General features: G+C 37.0%; 1 protein-coding gene across 2 annotated transcripts; it reads left to right on the forward strand.

The window, feature by feature from the left end:
- Nucleotides 1-6354: 6354 nt before the first annotated feature.
- ARHGAP11A (Rho GTPase activating protein 11A) lies at nucleotides 6355-20393 on the forward strand. 2 transcript variants are annotated; one of them, XM_085306677.1, is made up of 12 exons: nucleotides 6355-6564; nucleotides 9284-9354; nucleotides 9673-9769; nucleotides 10316-10566; nucleotides 11126-11286; nucleotides 11392-11538; nucleotides 13837-13911; nucleotides 14569-14736; nucleotides 16070-16205; nucleotides 16628-16736; nucleotides 17217-17361; nucleotides 17797-20393. In XM_085306677.1, the coding sequence occupies exons 1-12, from the start codon at nucleotides 6433-6435 to the stop codon at nucleotides 19377-19379; spliced, it is 3075 nt and encodes a 1024-aa protein (XP_085162803.1). In that variant the 5' UTR covers nucleotides 6355-6432; the 3' UTR covers nucleotides 19380-20393. The 2 variants fall into 2 exon arrangements, with proteins under 2 accessions (XP_085162803.1, XP_085162804.1); XM_085306678.1 differs by lacking the exon at nucleotides 13837-13911.
- Nucleotides 20394-21692: the final 1299 nt, after the last annotated feature.

A 21692-nucleotide genomic window follows, 5' to 3' on the forward strand; every position in this document is an offset into this window, starting at 1 on the left:
TTGAGGTGTCCATCTTTGGCAGTGAAAGTGATTAACTTTGGAGAGTAATGAATTCTTGGTGTCTTTAAATGAAGACTTGATGCTTTCTGGGAAGCTGTACTTTTGCAAAACATTAGTTTTGCTTTCATTAAACACCAGTTATACCCTTAATACATAAATTACAGGATTATGATATACAAGACATCAGACTATGGACAATCTAATCTAATTTCTGTGTTTAAACTCCATGAATTGATGAAAACTAATGTGTTGCCAAACATCATTCAAAAAAAGGCATTTTGCCTCTCTCTCACTACTTTCACAATGTGGTACAGTTTGTTAAGTCAGCAATGAAAAACTAAAATCTTGTCCTGTGTGACAGTTCTGGAGCATTAGATACAAGCCGCAGTGTGCTATCTAACTTCTGCCATGGGATCTGCCCAAGTCAATGCTTTTGTGCTATCTAGTGCTATCCAAGACTTCAGCAGGTGAACTAAGTCCTATATATAGTTTGTGAAGCACTTCAGAACTTAAGTATTCTATAAATGTGGTATAGTACCAGAGGAATCTTGAGTTTATTTCCATGCCCAAAATTATACCGATCTGCACCTTTTACTTCCTCCTCAGAAAATTTAATTAACTCCTAAACCGGATTAACTGAGGACTGCAGAATAAATGAGTTTTCTCAGCAATGCTTTTTCAGCATGATTGCTCCACTGAATCAAAACCATCTCTCTTTMGAGAAGGCACCACACTACTTTGGTTCAGATTTTCAAGCTAACTAGGGTATGCATCTGTATCTTTCCAACTTCAGTAGGAACTAGGAAGATACATCTCCTGAACTATAACACACGTACAACAGACCTAAGACTCTTGAAAGTCTTACGCAAAAACAGAAATATACCCAGCCCATTACTCTTTCCTGAGAAGGGATGGGAAGTAATTTTTCCAGGCAGGAAGTGCTGACAAAATAATAACATCACAGAACCTGCTGCCTGCTTCTCTTACCACTGCAGTCACTGTCACACAACTGTTTTCCTAAAATTGGGGTATCCAGATGAACTGAATTCTTGGAACAGAGAACTTTTAAAATACCCAGATTTTGTCTTCTAGGTATCAAATTTCCAAGCCTTCAAGGATTTAATTATTTGAAACTTCAAAATCAAAGTATCCTACCAGAAACCTTCCAAAATTTTCTAAATGCGTCTCTTCTTTTCTACAAGTTGGAAAGAAAGGAAATTAAAATTTCTATTACCTGCCCTGATCTGGGATTTACAAGATATTAGGGCRAGCCAGTTGTGAGGAAAAAAAAATCTATTTCTCCTTTAACTACTAGGAAGTTTATAAAATGGATGTGCTGAAAAAGAAGCTGATCTKAAGTACAATTTAAAAATAAAATGGAGAGCGAGAGAAGTATGATAAAGAGATTTTTTTTTCCTCTGAGCTGTGCTATGGATTCTTACTTTAGAAGAAACTATTATTATTTTTTATGGCTTAGAGCTGTGTTACATGTATGATACTGCACCGTTCTTCCTTTTTTTTTCTTTTTATTTGCCTCTAAAATGGAAGTAATTACCAGTTTGCTCTACCCAGAAGCTCGTTCTTGAGAGTGAACAAGCTAGTGTTGTCCCTGTGTTTACTGAACAAGCAGACATGTAACAGACGCCTTGAGAACTTGCTGGGGAAGTCTGCAATCCTTTGCTGATGCGGAAAGAGGCATGCGGCAGCAGCTAAGGCCCAGATTTCCACATAAGCTTGTATCTTTGCTAGACACAAACACAAGCAATTATGTACAGTAGTGGCATTGTAAYTGTAATTATCCTATCTATATCCTTTGACTAGTTTGGTAGGTAATAGCTTTTGTAAGACTTACTGCTGTAGGTGGAAAAAACAGAGACTTTTAGGCACTCAAATCTTTTTTAAAATATAAAATACAAGCACTGGTATCAAATGAAACAGTGAGAAGCTATTGGAAATTGTTACTAAATAAATCTCTCACTTACGTTAGGACTTCAAACTATTTTTGGTCTGTATTTCTTGAAAGTAAAAACCTTAACATAGGATTAATACCCTGAAACAAAGACTGCAGTGAATAACTTCTCTGAGAAGTGGAGCAGTCTAGGACAGTTGAGGGAGACTGAAGATCCACCTTGAGATTACTTTTCCTGAATTATCAATATTACTTAGGGTGTCAACAAAGCACTGACCAGTGGTCCTACCTACTGTAGGCTTCTGTTCATAGAGCTAATAAAAAAAACTTCGAAGTTTCTCTCCACTATTATTAAACAAACGCATACTTTTGGTTAGCCTCGTAAGCAGATTGGTGAATGGCCTCACATGTAAGATATTCAAGTTTAGTATTTAACAGAGGTATTATGCATTGTCAAGTGACTTACAGGACAGTGGTTTGAATTCTCTGAAGTATTTCTTGGGCTTTGGAATTTATTTAGGCTTTTAGGTCCTCCCTTAGATTCCTAGTGTATGTTAAGGTAGTAATACACATCATTGATTTGCAAATTAGCTTTCATCTTCAAATCTTCAGATTTTCRTCAAGTAAACCATATTTAAAAGGCAAAGGGCAGCTTTCCAGTTTGACTCTTCTTTCTTGGTATCTCTGTTGCTTTTAATGTTACTACCAAAGTAGGAAGCAAGCCAATTACTTTTTATATTTTTTTAACTTCTATTGTAATACTTTCATTATAGGCTACTGAGATGTTTGTCACCAGTCTTCATTTATTATTTGCATCTTGGGCAATGTAAGATGGTCTGCCTTGCTTATATATTGATTAATCTGAACCACAGTCTATGATGTCACTAAAGTATACATCTGCACCTGTGCTGTCCAAGCATTTATGGTAATATCAGTCTATACTTTAACTCATTAAGTCAGTTGTGGTGTTAAGCAGCAGAAATGAAAGCCCAAGTCTTTGCTTAGACAACTTATCCAACTCTGTATTTATTTTAAAGGTACCAGTTGCACTCTAATATGCAGATAGATGTTTTAGTTTTATTAAAGAATTTTCTGCATTGAGGAACAGCTTAGTAACATTGTCCTTGTTGGGAATGTTGTAACACCTTTATTTTGAATTCTGCGTTTTAGGGTTAAAGACAATGTATGAAAATAACATCTAGCTGTTAAATCATTCTACCACAGGCAAATTACCAGGTTCAGACCATTCAACCACTCAAGCATAAGAACTGGAAAAGAGAGAAGTCCAGAAAAGAAAAGAACAACCTTCCTACTAGTGCTCTTAAGGTAAAACGAAATACATGTTAAATGCAAAATGTCGTGCTAAGTGCCCAGAACAAACCCGCAGCTTCAGCTATGCTTGAAAACATCAAGTATTTACAACACAAAGCCTCTAAATTGAGTTAAGTTGACCAGTATCAATTTATACTGGTATCATCAGTAGCTAAGCTGTTCTCCTTAAATTTCCCATGTTAGTTTTCTGCAAAGTATGTGGCTTGAAAGAAATCACATCTCTCTTCAGTGTGGCACATGGGTTGTCTCAGATTTCTCATATGTGATCAAAAAATCTTGTTACTTTTAGTCATTTTCAGTGTTTTATTGTATAATGGTATTCCAGATAATTCAGTAAACTGAAACTTGCTTACAATAGTTTAATTTATTCTAGTTCACATTTGAAGGTATCAGAAGCAGTGACGGGCTCAGAAATAGCAGCACCCAGGTGCTATACTGTGTCTGTCTGTCTTCAGCCCTAAAGAAAATACCTAAAATATTTCCTTAGTGCAAATATCAGCCCTTGTATAGCCAGAATAAGAGCCACTTACACCCTTTCCGAGAGAGTTCTAAGCTTTTTCAGGGAGGAGTACTTAAGAATAAGTTCTTTTTTCCCTGCTCATCATGATTTGGCTGTGCTTGTTGAAGCAGCTTGTTTCTGCTTCCTCTGGCTGAGTTTCTGGTGGTTCAACCACAACTGTTCTGAGTGGTTACTGAAATGAGGATGTTAGTAAACATTTGATTTTTTTAAAGTCCTTTTTAAAACTCTTAATTTCTGGAATATCTCCCAAAATTCACAAACTTCCCTGCTAAATTTTGGGGCTCAACTTTTTTCCCATGAAATGTAAATATAAACATATGTATGTATAGTGTGAAAGAAAGTGTGTATGTATGTGTATTTATTACCTGCTGGATGAAAAATGCAATGTAAACCTTTGATTTACCTTAGGCTTTTGAAAATTAGGATTATTTATAATGACAGAACCTGGGCATGTCAGTTCTTAGACAATTCTGTCAGTAAAAGTGGCTTTATACATTCCTTTTTTAAACCAATTTTGAATGAGTATAATGGATTTGAGCTGGAGATGCTAGGACTTGTTCCGAAATTAGTTGGCTAGTCCTTATTCACAGAGTAATTTTTCTGCCTTAGTCTTTCTATCTGCAAATAAAGCATGGAGGTGTTAAAATAGTCACCTGAAGAATACGAAAATACTTGATGTTTTGACAAAATGACTAAATAAATATTAAATATCTTTTGCAAAACATTAAAARAGCTCAACAGCTTTATCATTTTTAAACGAAATTATCCAAATACAGCACATGCTATGACTACGTTTTTTTTCTTGTGTAAATTTTGGATGGGAAAGAGAACAGGGAAAGCGACTTAAAATACCAGATCATAGCTCCCTCTTGTGTAACTCTTCATTACTACAGAAAACTAAATTGGATAGTGATTGCTTAAGCTAAATTATAGGAAAATCATTTTATGCTGTCAAGATTTCTTCTACCACTGGAACCTTGGGGAATAATAATTTTTGGTGTCATTGTAACTACAGCCACATCTACAATCATATATGTCTTACTGTAATACTTAGTGTTGTAACTGCTGCAACTGCAGCAAAAATAAACTAATTTATGTTATATAATTGTATCTTATGGTTTATTTAGTTGTCTAACCTTTAGTCAGGCCAGTTAAAAGTAAATCAGACTATTTTGTGTTTGATATTTCAGTGATATTTCACAATTTAAAGGAGCGTGTTTTCTACAATTTGTACTCTTCAGTGATATTTTAGGTTTTAGAATTTCATAGTGTTCTCATGTAATAAAAATGCCTGGGCAGATACTTATTAGAATATTATTAATACAATAATAAGGCCACACTAAAACCATATTTAAAGGTTTGCTCAATGACACAGTTATTTTGACATTCATAATCAAAATTCTGGTATTTTACTTTAAAAAAGTAATGTCTTCTCTGCTGATTATGTTGCTAGGTCTTTCTTTGGTAAAACCTTATAGAATTTTTTGTATTTTTATGACTTTTCCCATGTATATTAATCAGTTTTGCCAAAACTCTAGCTATTCCCATTTCATTCACGACTTTTTGTGTTCATAGGTGTTCAGAGCACCACAAAATGTGGTATTATCATTCTCTGTCTCATCTTTGTGACACTTTCATTCTCTTAGTGATGAGATGAAATCATTAYATATATGTACATGTATGTGTGTGTATATATATATATATAAGCTAAAGCAAGAAAGCTTTTTTCCTCCTTTTATAGCATGTATTTCAAACTGTAAACAGACTCAGATTGCATTTCATTAATTTTTAAACTGCCATTACCACTTAAAGAGTTACCTTTGGGATAGAAACTTAAAAAAAAAAACAAAAAAAAACAAAAAAAAACCTTTCAGTTCTTCAAAGTAAGAACTGTTAGGAATGGCCTGTGGACTTCATAGCGAGAACGCGGCCCACGACCCGCAGCGACGCTGCCGGAGGACGCTGCGCGGGAGCCGGCGAGGGGTGGGCAAACAAAGCCGAGCGCGGCCTGCGCCGGCCAGCCTCGCGCTCATGGCTGAGCTGCGGCCTGAGCCTCTGCGGCGCTTTTGTTCGGAGACTGATCGATGATCTTAGATGGATCTGCAGGGAGCGAAGCTAGTGCGGGAGAAAGCTGCGTCCGTGATGACGGCAGATACAACGATGCTTGATTTAAATCTTTTTTTCTAGCCTGATTTACAGCACCGCTATAATCGAGTAAGAATAACACCACACAATCGTTTCACCTTCGAGGATTCAGTTTATTCACAAAACCGCTACAGCTTGCCGGTTTAAGTCGGCATCTATTTAAAAGCAGCACAAGCTCGGGAACGCCGGCCCGAAGCCCTGGGGGCGCAGGGAGGGCGCAGCGTTCCCGCCCCCGCCGCCGCGTGAGGAACGTTTCCCTCGTTCCCGCCGCCGCGGCAGCGCAGGGCGGCGGCGGAGCCAGGCAGCGCGGCGGGCAGCCCCGCCCGGCCGTTGAGCCGCGGGGGGCCTGATTTCGAACGGGCGGCGGCCCAATCAGCGGCGAGGGCGGGGCTGGCGCGGCGTTTGAGTCACGCAGTAACGGGCGGCCGCGGAGCGGGGCCGGGCGGCCGGCGGCGAGGGGAGGTCGCGATGGCGCCGAGCAGCGCCTGAGGGGCCGTGGGGGGCCGGGGAGGCGGCGGGGGCCGGGATGGCCGAGCAGAGGCGAAGCCTGGTGCGGCTGGCGGTGCTGCAGGAGCTGCGGGCCGCCTACGGGATCAAGGTGAAGAGCGGGAGCTGCCGAGGGGCAGCAGGGAAGCAGCCTGGCGCGGCGGCCGCAGAGGTAAGGGCGGTGGCGGCTGCCCCCCGCGGCGGGGCGCCCGGCCTTCCCCCGCTTCCCGCTGCCGAGGGGCGCTCTGCGGCCGTGCGAGCGCCTGGCGCTGCCCGCCTGCCCCTGAGCCGCCCCTTCAGGCGCCGGTGCGGTTACAGTAGCGCTGGCCGCTGGCAGTGGGGCGAGGAGAAGCGTGGGTTCTCGTGGGGAGCCGTCTGAACCCCCCGACGGGGGAAGCAGCCTTCCCCCTTCCCCTCAGCAAGCGAGTGCTCGCCGGGGTAGTAAATCACAAATCACAAAACACTGTGGTTTAGTGGGGCAGCGTTACAGTGATGCTGAATTTTGCCCTCTCTGGGAATTCGAGTGTTGCAAGACAGACCAGGTGGTGAAAGAGAGAGTTTGGGTTTTTTAAGTAGTTATTTTTGTTTGTGATATAGTTTGTATTCTCTGTCAAATACACGTGTGTTAAAGCTACTGATATGTTYCTGGTCTATGTGAGAGCTTTTCAAGTCTTGTGGTGTCTAATGTTACTGTGAAATTGGGATATTAGTCATTGTRTTATTTGTCAGAATACATAAGTGCTGCATGGTTTGTCAAAACTGTCTTCTGTTCTCCTTGATTTCTTAGATTTTTAGTTTGAAGGGCTTTATTTGCATTGCTTCTTGGTATAGGACATGGCTATGAATAACTTCACRTTGCTTTCTCTGTGCTCCAAGGAATGAAAATCTGCCCCAGACCGGAAGCTGCTTTGGTCTCCTGGTCTGAGCAGAGCACTGTACTGTGGTTATGTTGCAGCCGTTTGAGAGAGAGAGCTTGCAGCTTACCAGTTTGGGCACAGGGAGGGTAAACTCCAGTCTGTTTGAACCACTAATATGTGTTTTGAAAGGTAAAAAGAATGTCAGAGTTGTGACTCTTCCACATCTGGAAAAAAACAACCCAGAAAACACACATCCCAAAATACTTTCAGTTCATTGGAGAAAAGTGTATTTTTCTGTCTCTGGACTCTAAAGTATCTTAATGCCAGTTTATACACCATTGATGCCCATTCAAAGCACTGTGATCTCCTAGCAGTACTTAATTTATCAAGTATGGAAGGAGCACAGTCAAGTCCTACACAAAGACCCTGTGCAATGCTGTAGCATAAAACAGAGCAGTTTCTAAAATGAGCTATCTGTAAGATAGCTGAGAAGATATTACGAAATACTCAAGTAACCCTTGGCCAGCATAAGCTGAAGGAGTTACAAAAACACATGGTCTGGGTTGGGTTGCTCAGAAAAGAGAACAAGGACAAAGTTAGAATGACTTTTCTCCCTGTTGGCAATAGCAAGTGTTTGGATATGGATTTGGGGTTGGGGGGAGTAGGTAATAAGGACTGTATGCATGTTTGTCATAACAAAAGTGTCTGTCTAGCTGTCTGMAGCGTTTAAGTCTTGCACAAAATATACTTTTAAATAACAACTGAGCGGAGACTTGTTTCTCACCAGCTAAGGTGGGAAAAGGTTGAGAATAACACTGGGGATGGGATTATATTTCTATTGTAAAGCAACAGACATTATTTTATTTCAAAAAATGAAATAAACTATGACTTCTGCTCTGTCAGTTGAAACCCAGTAAAGCATTAAATACGAATTTGAAGTATTGAGTTTCAGGCCACTGGAAGTAGCATCATCATCTAAACAGAGAGAAACATTATATCTTGAAGTTAGTGTTCTTTCTGTGTATTTAGTAGCAACCTGGATTGAAACAACAGAAGCGTATGTATTGCTTTCATTTCAATATCAATCCTATTATGCTTGTTTTCTGTAGGCTAGATAGGCCAAAGGTAGCCTAACAAGGGTTGGTTATTCATTAACTGTTTATCAAGTGGTCAGCACTTTGAGTTCCAGGCAAGAATGACTCCTTTCCAGTGATAAAAATATAAATCAAGAGTGATCTCGGTCTTAGTGGGAGGGGAGGAGAAGGGGGAGCTGACTTGGATTTTTAAGGAAATTTAAATAGAAAAGAGGTAGGGCAAAGTAAGAAAAATGTAGATTGGTTTGTTGAAATGTGGATACTTACAAAACTACATACCAACTATGAAACAACTGTGTGGTACCTCAGAAACATTTTAAAAACTGGGTGAGCATCAGTTGTAATGACTGAAGAAACTGCTTGTTTTCTCATACTTCATAAACAGACCCTTATGCCTTGTTATAAGGTGGTAGGGTTGTTTCTTAAATAAAAACTGAGGGTGAGAATTTAGAATATTTACCTCCTCACTATAACAGCTATGTTGAGTGCATCAGATGGAAGAAAATTATTTTTTTTTTTCAAATTTGTTATTCAAATGTAATATTTGTTGGGTTCAATTCTTATGAAAAATGGATTTTTTTTCAATTTGGAAAGTTAAGGTGAGATTCTAGAACAGTCTGTTAATATCCTTACTATTTTTGTGGCCTTGTAGGAAAACTGACTCCTTGTGAAATAGTTTAAGATATGCAAAACAAACTGCAGGAAAGCTTTCTATTCTTTCATAGTAATCCAGGCTGTTAATTTTAACTACAATCAGTGTAAGCTCAGATATTTAAAGATAATAGTGTTCTTCTGACAATGCCTCATACCTTTCTTATCTGAAAGACTTTGTTTTTTATCTTAATTATCCTTTGGTTTTTACTTTATGGGTTATGTGTATTTCTGTAATGTGTAGTTGGTGATACTCCAGACCTTTGTATAATTGAATTTTGTATTTTAGGGTAAAATCTTTGGAATATCTTTTCATGCATTACCACAGTCACTTGTGCCAGAATATGGAAGTATTCCAAGGTAAATTAGTATTGTGTATTTAAATTGACACTTATTTTTCTCTTTGTATAGTACTGAACTTCTGCTGAAGGAAGAGGAAGTCACTTATTCCAGGCCTACTAAAGTTTGAGGGATATAAAAATAGTTGGGGGGTGGGGGAGTAGAAGTTAGATAGGGAATTTGGAGCCAGAGCTATCATTTAGTTCTGTTTCTTTTTTGCTGACTGTCAGTGGGGAAGACTGTCCTATATATGAAGTTTTACRCATTTATCATGAGATAATTCTAGAAAAAGTGAAGTTTATTCTGAATGTGTGAAGTATGTTGTGATTCTTTCCTCAGCTTTCTTGTTGATGCTTGTGAATATTTAGAAGAATATATTCATACTGAAGGACTCTTCAGGAAGTCTGGATCTCTTGTTCGCTTAAAAGCATTAAAGGTATTCTCTAAAGTCATTTACGTGTGTGTGTGTGTGTGTGTGTGTATCAAGCTAAATTTCACTTGACTATCTGTATATTTTAGCTTTTGAACTATTTTCAGTAGCATTTGAGTTCTAAAACTGGAAGTAGTATAGTAGCATTATCTGCCTTAGAAATGACAGAAGATCTCATCCAGAAATTGGCCAACAATTTTTGCCCCCTGCCTGGCTCCGGGTAATTTTCCAGCTTTCTGGATTGTGAGAAACACTTGTGAGTAAACAAACTTGATAGCAGTTATATGTACTAGATTGTGGGAGAATACTGCTAAACAAGTATCTGCACACTGAGATGTGGACATGGGAGAACCTGTAAATTAACATATGTTGCTCCGTAGTATCTGCAAGAAACATAGATGATATTGTAGTTAGGTAAAACATGACAAGACTGAAAATAAAAATGGGGAAGATTTGATGGTCTCTTCTGATATGGCTAGAGGATTAATGCCTAAAGATAGAAATCTGCTGGTATGTTGAAGACTTCAAATTGTTTCTTATCAACAATTTCAGAGTAAACTGGATCAAGGTGAAAACTGCCTCTCAGCTGCATTGCCATGTGATGTTGCAGGGCTTCTTAAACAGTTCTTTAGAGAGCTACCAGAACCCATTCTTCCAGCTCATCTGCAGGAAGGTCTTTTCAAAGCTCAGCAGCTAGGAAAGGAGAAGAAAACTGCCACTGTGCTGCTTTCCTGTTTGATGACTGACAGAACAATTGAGGCTTTGCGATACTTTTTCAACTTTCTAAGAACTGTATCCCTAAGGTCAGTGGAAAGTGATATGAAGGGATATTTTTAAAAAAACAAAAGAAAACTCTAAATTCTTTTAACTTTCTCTTTTTAAGTCACTGCTGTCTCTTCTGGGGGGGGGGTTGTTTTAAGCATTTTTTTTTAATTCAAAGTTCCTAATTTAGTCATTTCTTAGAATTCAAGTACATCCTTTTCCTTTATTAATCCAGAATGGTTTTTTATAAAACCTTACTATGCTAGAGACTTGACTTCTGTTCTCATTCTTTCATCACTGATGAATGTTTCTAGTTTTTCTTTGGAAAGCAAAAGGAATGACTGAAATTAACATCATCTGATACTTTGTATACCTAAAAACTGATGGGGATCTATAACCTATTGTGTTCAATAACGTAGTCATGCAGTTACCTAGCTTGGAGGTGCATAACAAGCCTACTCATTAATCTTTATACATGAGCACTCAGTTGAATGACTCCACAGTTTGGCCTGGTTAATTGCATTTGGGTTATTAGTTTTCTCTCTCTCCATTGTTTATCTGGATAATTTGTTTTAACAAGAATTTTTTTTTTTGTTTAAGATCCAATGAAAACAGAATGGATAGCAGTAATCTGGCAGTGATATTTGCTCCAAACCTCTTGCACTCAAGTGAAAATGAAAAGATGACAGCAAATACAGAAAAAAAAATTCGCTTGCAAGCTGCCATTGTGCAAACGCTTATTGATCATGCAACAGAAATTGGTAAGATGGTGAATGTTTATTGAAGTGTATTGTTGCATATATTTGTATACAGCTGCTTTTTCTAACTCTTTTAAAACCTTTAAAAATATTTTTCAATTAATTCAGGACAAGTACCAGAATTTATCTTGGAAAAGATTCCTGCAATGTTAGGTGTTGATGCCCTTGAATCTACTCCTTCACTGAGGGGCCACGAAGACAGTGAATGTGAATCTCCTAGTGAATGTAAAAGGAGGAGACAACGAAGTGTTGGCGGTAGGTATGTTTGCTGAAAGCTTCAGCAACTAAAATGGACTGATTTTGAGACTTTAGGATTAGTGATCCTAAGCAGAATAGACTTCTGTGAAATTGGTTGGTTACAGTATGAGACTTAAGTAATCATGTCAATATATTGTATGTTTAGAAGACTTTATTTCAGTATGTATGTTTTCTGCCAAAGCGGCTGTTTTGTTGGCATCCAGGCAGGTGAAGTGAGATTAATGTTCCAGCTTTTTGGTAAGATAACTTCAAATCCTGTTACAGAACGCAGATGGAATATTTTAAAAATTTTATTGGTAGTCTTGAAATTGTACTTGGACGCTCAACAACTGCATAGTTTGATAAGTTAGGCCATGAGATGGCAAAGATGTAAATAGCACTCTTTCAGATGATAAGATGAACTCTCAGTTGGACACAGTATTCTTGTAACACGACATGTTACACACAACATCCTTGAAGAGCTTTTACAGTATGAGAACTTTGACAAAATTTTATGTCCTGTATACAGGATAAGAAAGTTTGGGAAAATTTGTGGTAGACTTTGCATATCTTTTTCATGTATGCAAGTTAAAACTTTATTTACAAACACTTTTCACTTTTTTCCTCAGTCTAGAGTATTAATTTCTAATTATTTTTCCAACTGTCATTTTGTGTGTATTTATATATATAWAAAATATATGAAATACTTTTACTAAGCTCTGAAATACTTAATATGGGCTAGTAAACTTTTARAAGATGAATCAATTTAGTTTGTGAGAACTAAACTCATCCAATAGGATTTGGTTTAGTTTTAACTGATCCGTTACTTTTCAGACAATACAGCTTTTTAACAACAGGTTTGCATCTGCTTTGTGAGTTTGCTCATTTCCAAAAATTCCAGGCTTAAATGTTTCTAAACCTTGGTGAATGAGATTTTTTTTTTTTTATGGTTGAATACAGCAAAAACTGTCTGAACTTCATTGRGCAGATTTGTTTAGTGGTTAGAAAAATGTAACTCTTGTAGCTTTTGAGTTTCAGGATGTATAACTACATTTTTCTTTCGAGTGCAAGAATTAAATGTATGGTAATACTAAAATATTAGGAGTGTTTTTCTGTTAAACATAAGAAGGAAGCACCAGAGTTGCTCAGTTTTAGAAACTGTGAGACTTCATTGGATATTGGTGTGCTATGATAGCCTGAATCTGTTCCTTTACATTATATTTGGCAAAAAACTCTACCGAATATACTGAATAGAGACAATAGAACAGTGTTCTGTGTTCTTCTATATTCTCATTTTGGAAATACTGTGACATATGTATGCTTGACCTGACTGTAGTTGTAACTCTGATCATGTATGCATCCCTTACTTAGTGAGTATTTGCTTAGCTTATGTACTTGGAGTATTAAACTTGACAACAGCTGAAATTAATGCTTTATGATATATGTTTACCAGAGAATCATCTTTGTGTAATATACTTGCCCTTCTTTTGAAGAAGGGATATCCTCTTGGAATTGCAAAGTGATAAATTCTTGTGAATGTTAAAAGTGAGGAGAATCAGTTAGAATTTTTTTAATTTTGTGGAGCAGGTTCTGGCAGTATGAAGTTTCTATTATTTCTCCAGATGCAGTATGATTGTATTACTCAGTATTACCTGTTTTCAAAGATAGATTTTGAAAAAAAACTGCTGTCTACTTGACACCATGCAAGACATACCTCAGGCTTGTAGTTCAGCTGATCTATGCTGTAGACACAGGGAGTACAGCTTTAGGTTGCAGTTGCACTTAACAAAAATGCTGTAGTTTTATTGTTCTTCTGCTTTTAAGTGTGTAAAACTTCATATTCTGCTGGTTTCATTTCTGCATTAAAAAGAACAGTTCACAAGAGTTGTACTATATTTCTTTGCAAGATCAAAGTTTTGTACCTAGATTTGGGTTTAACTTTAAAGTATTAAAACTTTACCAGTTTCAAGAAGATTGCCAAGTAACACCTGTGAGAGAGTCTACAATGGATATCTTCTAGCTTTGCCTACAGTGTATCAGAACGAGTATAGTTTATCCTAACCAGTAGAATTCCCTACAAGATACCTTTGTCTTTGCATGAATTTGTTTTTTTTAAGGAATATATAATTTTCTAGTTATTGTGAAAGGTTAACAAAACTTATTTTGGAAGATCCGGAATACAGGTTTCTTTAGATAAAACCATTTCAACTGAATTGCTCTATTTTTTTCTGAAAGAATACAAGTTAAACTTTAGTTAAAAATAGAGCAAGACTAATTTAGTATTTAAATTTGATTGCTTGGTGTCTTGCATTTCAGATTTTGTTAGTGGAGCATTGAATAAGCTTAAATCTAACAGAACACCCTCCACTACACCTCAGCAAGACAGAAGTGGTAGGTATTGGTGTATTCATGCTAAACAGAGACCATGCAGTATCTTTTGGATTTGTAGACTATATTCCAAAAAACAATTTGAAGCCTGAGAAGTTAATTGAAGATAAACAATTTTGTTTAAACTGTTYAAAAATGAATATAGTTACAATTTGATTGAGATACTGCACTTACTTTACTCTTTGGAGCAGCTACAATCACTGCGGCAATGGGCTGAGCAGTTCTAGGACTAGAAACTAAGCTTCTGCTTTTTAGCTAATGCACACTAAGGCTTTAGTGCAGTGGTACAACATTTTATCCTATTGGATGAATTTGCTAAAGCTGAAGTTCTTWTGCTTTTTCTGTCCCTTAAACTTGTAGAAGATGACTGTCCTTAGTGTCTTTTTTTCTTCCTAATAGCTACAGTTTCTTGTTTAAGTGTGCGGATTTGGATTTTACTCTCTGGGATGCTAACTTGGAGGTGTAGAGGAAAAACCCTAAAGCTATATTGACTGCTCTTTGTGTTTAAAATGCATGCACTTTGGCTAAGATTTTACAATAACTCGTCACATGTTTGGGGGGAGCGAGGGAAGAGGGAGATGGGGACACTAAACTGTTTATGTTCAAGTAAACTCTGACCCTTTTAAGCTGTTGTTACAAACTCAATTTTCTTAATTGCAGTCCTTTCGTCAGTGACTCCAGTAGTTCTTACTCCAAGTACTAAACGTAAACTTCCAGCTGATTGCTCTCAGGGCTTGTCTAGCAAGAAAAGACGATCTTTTAAGCATAGTTTTGCTTTTGAGTTGTTACCAAGTAGTATTTTTAACAGCAGCTCAACACCAGCATCAGGTACAGTGCCTTTATTCTTTTTCTTGCTGCTTGAAGTAATTGCTTTTGGTTTTTAATTTAAATATGCAATATTTTGTTCTTGTTGGGCAATCTTAACTTCACTTAAACATTCGTTATCCTGCTTTCCCTGTTTGAGTAGTCTTCTGGATTTATGTTCATCAATGACTCTTATGTTTGAAAACATTATGTGAAATACCCAGAAGTAAAATTATTTTTCTTATTTTCTGTAACACCCATCACCCCTTTCAAATCTGCAATTCTGATATCTTTTGATCTTCTTTTTCAGTCCTTTTTTACCACATACTCAGATTATACATTATACTCTCTTCTGCTTCTTCCAGTCTATCTCCAATCTGCACTTACATTCCTGTCTTTACACACAATTGCATCAAGACTACATTTGTTTCTAACCTTTTAAATGTTGCAGCATTYTTCTATCTGCTAAATACTTGAATGGCTGGTCTCAATTCTGTATGAAGTGGGATGAAATGTTACTATTACAAAGGTTCTTTTTTGAAGCCAGTCACCTCTGTTTCTCCCTGGATACTAAATAACCTCAGTTCTGTAGAAAATGTTTTTCCTTTGTTGAACTTTTGTTACTTTACCTCTTCATTCTTGTAGAGTGCTTCTAACTGTCAGCCTTTTGCACAAATAATACTTTTTTCCCCTCAGGTGAGTGATACAGAACTGCCCTATTTTCTCTCTTTAATATATTTTTAATTAAATCATTTCAAGGTTGTGATGGAGTTCTTGCCTTTAAGGATAAATGCACTGAAGCAATGGTGTCTTCTAAAGGTGATAGTAATAAATCTGTTTCATAGAAAGTTAGGAAATAGAATAGCACCTCTTTCATTTACTATTGTTACTTTAATTGTTCTGGTTAAATATTTATGTGAGGGAGTAGACATGCCACACACTGCAAATAATATCAAGACCGAATTTAACTTTTCTTTATAAAGTTCTTAAATTTGCAAAACCAATTTTGTGATAGAGTAGAAACTTAATTGAAAAATGTGATATCACTAGTTTGTACATCTGTTACTGATACATCGGTGCTATTTGTACATCTGCTAACAGCATATCTGCCTGATTTAGTTGCATCCAATTGCTTATACAGATGCTACATGCAAGAGTTTCATTTAATATTAAACAAAAGTGGAAGTCAAAATAACTTCAAGTCATCACTCAAGAAAATAAGCAAAATTTGTTCTGTATAAACCTCCTTTTTACTGTTTTAACGGCTAAGACTTTATCTGAAAACATGGTTATTTGAGGAACATTTAAATTATGATTAGATTATAATTATAGATTATATACAATTTTGTTCCTACAGTTCAGTTTGATGCAAGTCCTTGCATGTCTCTGGAGTCATCTCAAAATTCAGTATCTCCTTTAACTGGTGGTGAAAATCATTTGTCCAGTACAGGGAACAGAAGAAATAAAAGACATACAAGTAAAAAGTTATACAGGTAATTTGCCTTAATTTGCAGAAACTAAAGATAAATTGGAATGAGAATTCTATATCCCTTGACTAATGTTGCATAAAATCTCATTTTCTTTTGAAAACTACCTCTAAAACATATTGGGGGGGTTATTTTGTTTTGTTGTTTTTTGGGGTTTTTTTTGTTTTGTTTTTTTAGTCATCTTAAACACTAGATTTTCCAATGTGATAAAATGTAGCTCAAAATAACTTCAGGTTTGGTGTGGTAGCTTTAAAGAAACCTTTCTAGCTCTATTAAGAAAACTTGTCATGAGGGCTATAGCAGACCTCAAACTAGAGGAAATACCAAAGGAAGTGTCAGGATGTTTTCTTTGTTGTGTAGATGTTATTTTTCTTTTTTCCCTTTTTCTTCTTTTCTTTGTCACTTCTTCCCCTTCGCCTCCACCCTAGGGCTGAATCAGGAAAAACAGGTTGTTTTTCTCCAAAGATTAGCCGGAAAGAAATGGTTCGTAGATCGTTGCGCCTGAAGTTTGGTTTGGGGAAGAGCAACAGAGACATAGTAAGTATGCTGCTTTTATAGCATTCTTCTTGTCACTGTGCGAATTTAATCGTATGGCTTGAACTGCTTTTCATTGGCAGGAATAACTTAGTTTAGTAATCTAGGTCATCTATTACAGCTGAACCTGCTACCTAGTATGAGAAGCTCTAGACTTACTTTTATAAAAGTAACTGATAAGCATGTGAGCAGTAAGTCAGAAATTCAGGAACTGTCAGGTATTACATACAGAGCATGCGCATATATCACTATCGCTATGTTCACTGTGTTGCAAGTATGCCTTATAGTGGGTAGGCTGTTCCCAACCTASGTCTAAAGAGCATCCAGGGAGTGTGAAGGAAAAGGCTGCTGTGGCTATGATTTTTATAATCTTTTCCTGGCCATCTTTCCCAAGTGCTCTATCACATAAAAYATTTCTTTTATGAATGAGAATCTAAATTACAAGTTTATAAAGAGTTAACACCTTTTGTTTATTCCTTCAAGAATATTGTATCAGGATGTGCAGTTGGTAATAGATCTGAAAATATTGGAAGGCGTCTTGCAGGCCAAGAATTGGAAAGCAGAGCTGAATGTGCAAAAAGAGATGTACTCTTCAGCCCATATATCAATGAAAARATCTCTAAAAAAGGTAAATATCTGACAAATTATATTAAATGGGGAAAACGTTTGCTTTCATTAAGCAGAGTAACTGCAAAAAGGTATCGAAGCGGTTGGGTTAAAGATGCTTATAACTAGTAGAGTGAAAGTTAGTTGAACAATAGTAGTGGCTCCTGGGGAAAAAAAAGAAAAAAAGTTACTTAGTAAATGAGAACAGGCTTGCAGTATCCATGTATTTTAGTAGCTCTCTTTAGTTTAACAAGATAAGATGTGTGATGTCAGTTTTTAAATACTGTAACTTTTTTTCATGCCTCAAACTTAAGGAAATAATGATATCTTAAAACTCAATGCTCCTTAGATAACTAGGTTATTTTTAGCAAGGATTTTGCCTATCATGATCATTAATTTCATTAACCATATGCTAATCATAAAACGTTATTCTTAATACTGTGACATTTATTTTAAGGCTCAAAGAACGTGAGCAAGTCGGAAGAAAACCTGTTAACTCCAAAGTGTCACGATAAAGTAGTTTATCGAATGTCATGGAATAGTCCTACTGTTACAGATTCTCAGGAGATCAGCAGTAACGAGGGATATCTTCCAGAACACCTCGAAGCTAGAGTTGGTTCTTCAGAATCTGTTTTTGTAGCTGGAAAGCCACCTGTTGCTCCAGATGAATTCAGATCCACAACTGTAAATAAACAAGACAACAGCTTAAACCTTTTGCTATGTGAGGAAGAAAGTAATTTAACTATAGAAACATTACTGAAAGTTAAGAAAGCCTTTTCTGCATCTGGAAGTAATCTTCACAATGTGATAAATGATGCAAAGTCTTCCTTAGATGTTACAGAAGAAACATTAAATGAAACCATGTGTCCCACAGGGCTCAGTCCAGAGAAAGAAAAGTTATCYGAAGCTTCTGGAAGTCTAGAAAATGCAGAATCCAGACAGCTGTTCCACCAATTTAATCAGTCTTATGCAGTTGATAAAGAAAAATTAAAAAAAGATGAAATTAAAGTTTTGGAGAAAAGAAACTTCCAAAGTTCTATTGAGATTGAACTTCAGGTCCAGAAACCAGACAAAAAAAATGTAATAGAACTTACTATGCCTCAAGTAATGGCGAGAGAAGACAAATTGACTTTTCAGAATAGTTCATTAAAAGATGACTTAAGCAAATTAGATTCCTTTGAGAAAAAAGAGGAAATAAAGTTAACAAACCCTGAAACAGCTGAAAACTGTATGGTAAAATACTGTAATTTGGAAGAAGATACTGCTAAACCTTCTGACACAGAACAGCTTCCCATTTCACAGCTACCTAAATTAGGAAGTGACCTAAGCAATCAGTACTTGAAAGCTGCAAATTCTGATAAAATTTTAACTAAAACAGCAACTGTTTCTGATCATGGAAAGGTTTCCGACCACATACAGTGGTTCAACAAGCTTTCATTGAACGATCCAAGTTCTGCAAGCAAAACTAAACCGCCTCTTAAGTTTCAACGTACTCCTGTTCGACAATCGGTAAGAAGAATGAATTCCTTACTGGAGGCCAACAGACGACCTGTAAGCTGTCAACTAGTCCAAGCTAGTGATGTTAATTCACCACTTGTTAAATCTTTGAGTTATGATTCTGCACTATCCTGCTGCACAGAGAAGTCCTCAAAGAATTCCACAGCTTTGTCATTGAAGAGTGAAAGTACACATGACCAAGTTTCTACATCTCATAAACAGTTAGACTTAACATCCAAATCATGTTGCAGATGGTTAAATCCGTTAGAGAAGCCTGATGTTTCTGTAAGAACTGCTGGAATCTACAAACAGAAAGTGACTGTTAATCCATCAAAGTCTGTTTTAGARGACCTAACCAATCATGAAACAGTGAAATCTGGTTTAAAAGTAAATGCAKGTGTAAATATTCCAGGTGGTGTGCCAGAAAAATGTGCCATCACAAAAAATCCTCTTGGAAAAGAAAAGATTCGTTACAGAGGCTCTCCAAAGAATCCAATATCTAAGGTGAAACTCCTACCAACTACAAAACCAGTAGATTTATAGGATTAAGTAGGATGGCTAAAGGGGCTAATTAGAACTGTATTAATGTTAGGAAAAACTAAATTTGTATTTTTAAGCTTTAGTTACTTTTTTAAATTACAAGTCAGGGACTTGCACTAGTTGCAGTGTCTGTTTTATGTTGTTTTTTTTCACTTTCTGAAGCTTTTTTGTAGTTGCTAGTCTTTCATTTAAATGGATTTGACTTCAAAAATTCTGGTTTTACAGATGTTAGCATTATAGCTAAGAATCTGTCAGATACCTTCTAAAAAGCATGCTTTGTGTCCCAAAACAATTTTTGCAGTGCTTAGAAAAAATACCATTTAAAATTTTTTTCTCGGAAGTTTAAAAGAAAGCCAGCAGATATCTGAAAGTAAATGTCTTAAAGCTGAGTATTAATGTGTTAAGTTTATTTACTTCCTAGTTTTAARTGTATTTTAGCCCTACCTACTAGCTCTACTTGTTTGAGACCATGACTTTTATTTTTACTGGAGTAAGCTGGGAGCACACTTCCCTTTTTGAGAGGATAAACRAATCATATTTTGCTGTGTGTACACATATTGGAAAACTATTAGAACACGTGGAAAATAAATGTGTTAATCCAAGTAATGGAAAACAAGTCTTAAATTCCTCTGGCAACTAACCTTCTATGGTGTGTACGAAGTATCTTCAGTTGTCAGCGGTAAAATGTTTTATCTTAATATGAAAAGCTGGTCTTAACTTATTTTTTGAGTAATAGAATAGTGTTTACTAGGTGGTGCAGAAGCAGGTTTTAGATGCTGATTATGTTGCAAGAGGCAAATGTAAAAAGCCATACTGTGTTAAGTTGATTTGCACAAGCAAATGTTTACATCTCTCTGAATTAAAACTGTTTGTCATCAGTTGTAAAAATTATTTAAGAGTAAACACTTGAAACTGTTCGTTAGCTTTCTGTATGTACAAATTGCTTGTTGGCAAAATGTAAGAGCTGAAAGCACTGGATACTCTTGGTTTTAATAAAACCACTGGTTTTGTCCCTTCTCTGTGACCATTCTTCTACAGTGACTTACAAATTTAGCTTTTATTGTCATACACAAAAGACTGAGGATGTTAAATTAGTAAGTCTGAAAATATTTGTCAGTAATAGTGCTATTCTGACACTCTTTAATTTTGTTTATCTTAAAGTTTGTGTCTCATAACTAGCAAAATCATGGCACAAAAAGTTTAGAAGCCTATGTCCTGCTRAAATACTTGAGTGATCTCTTAGTGAAAAAGCTAATTGTGCTTGCTTTCTGTTCCCCTCCTTCCCTTTATATGCACTCACAGATTCATTAGATGAGTTGGTTAAGTGATCTTGTAGAAGTTTCCTGCCCCTGTCAGCCAAGCTATTGGTTTATAATTGTTAAGAGAAAACTTCAGAGAGCCAGGAGGGGCAGGAGGAGGTAAGCAGCCATTAAACTGTCTGAACAGGATTGTTTGTTACAGTATTGGAAGCTTTACTTCACGATAAGGTTAAGTGAGCCAGCATGACGCTTCACTGCCATCCAAGGAGGAGGCTACTTCTCCCTGCTCTCAGCTATGTGTTCCTATCCTCTGCTTTCAGTAGGTGTTGGCAGATCCCTCAGTAGGGCAAATGTGTGCACCAGAGCACAATGTTTTGTGCTGTTTCAGTGAYGTAAATACTTAGCAGAGCAACTGCTAGCTGCCATAGCTGGTGCAAGGAAGGAGGTGTGTGATGGAACTGGAACAGAAGGAGGTGAAGGAAAGGAAATGCCATGATGATGAAAATAAGATCTCACTCTTTCCACAGTAGTGAGCTGTCGTGTCAGCTTCTGCTTCAAAGAGCAAGACTTGAGATTTCTTTCCATTGATGTGCCAGGTATTTTACATACTGATGTGACTATTTTGTGAAGCTTTGATAGAGCATTCCCTGTAAGGGAAGAGTGCTATGGATCAGGGATCTGCAGTAGGGATCATTCTGGATGCTGAGTGCTTTACGCAGTCATGCAAAGACTATCAGAAATACAAGGTTTTGTGAATATTTTTGCTCTCTTAATTAGCTGCTTTGTTAACTGTTGCTATAGTCTTACTGAAGGATGTCTTTCAGTATTTAACACAAAGGCACAACTCCTCTTTGCATGTGTCTGCCAGGCACAACCCATTTGCTGCTGATCTGTTTCCATCTCTCGTAATTTGTGCTCCCAGAAGCTTGTAGACATAGTTATGTGACAAGTTGGGCATTATGATCAAAATTCCTTTTTATTTTCTAACATAAGTATTTTGGGCTGCTGTGGAAGCATCTGACTGTGTGTGATAGTTAAATGACTKTACTAGCTAATG

Source organism: Rhea americana, unplaced genomic scaffold (assembly GCF_003343005.1).
Source record: "Rhea americana isolate MKP2758 unplaced genomic scaffold, rheAme1 scaffold_245, whole genome shotgun sequence".
In the NCBI taxonomy this organism is placed as follows: domain Eukaryota; kingdom Metazoa; phylum Chordata; class Aves; order Rheiformes; family Rheidae; genus Rhea; species Rhea americana.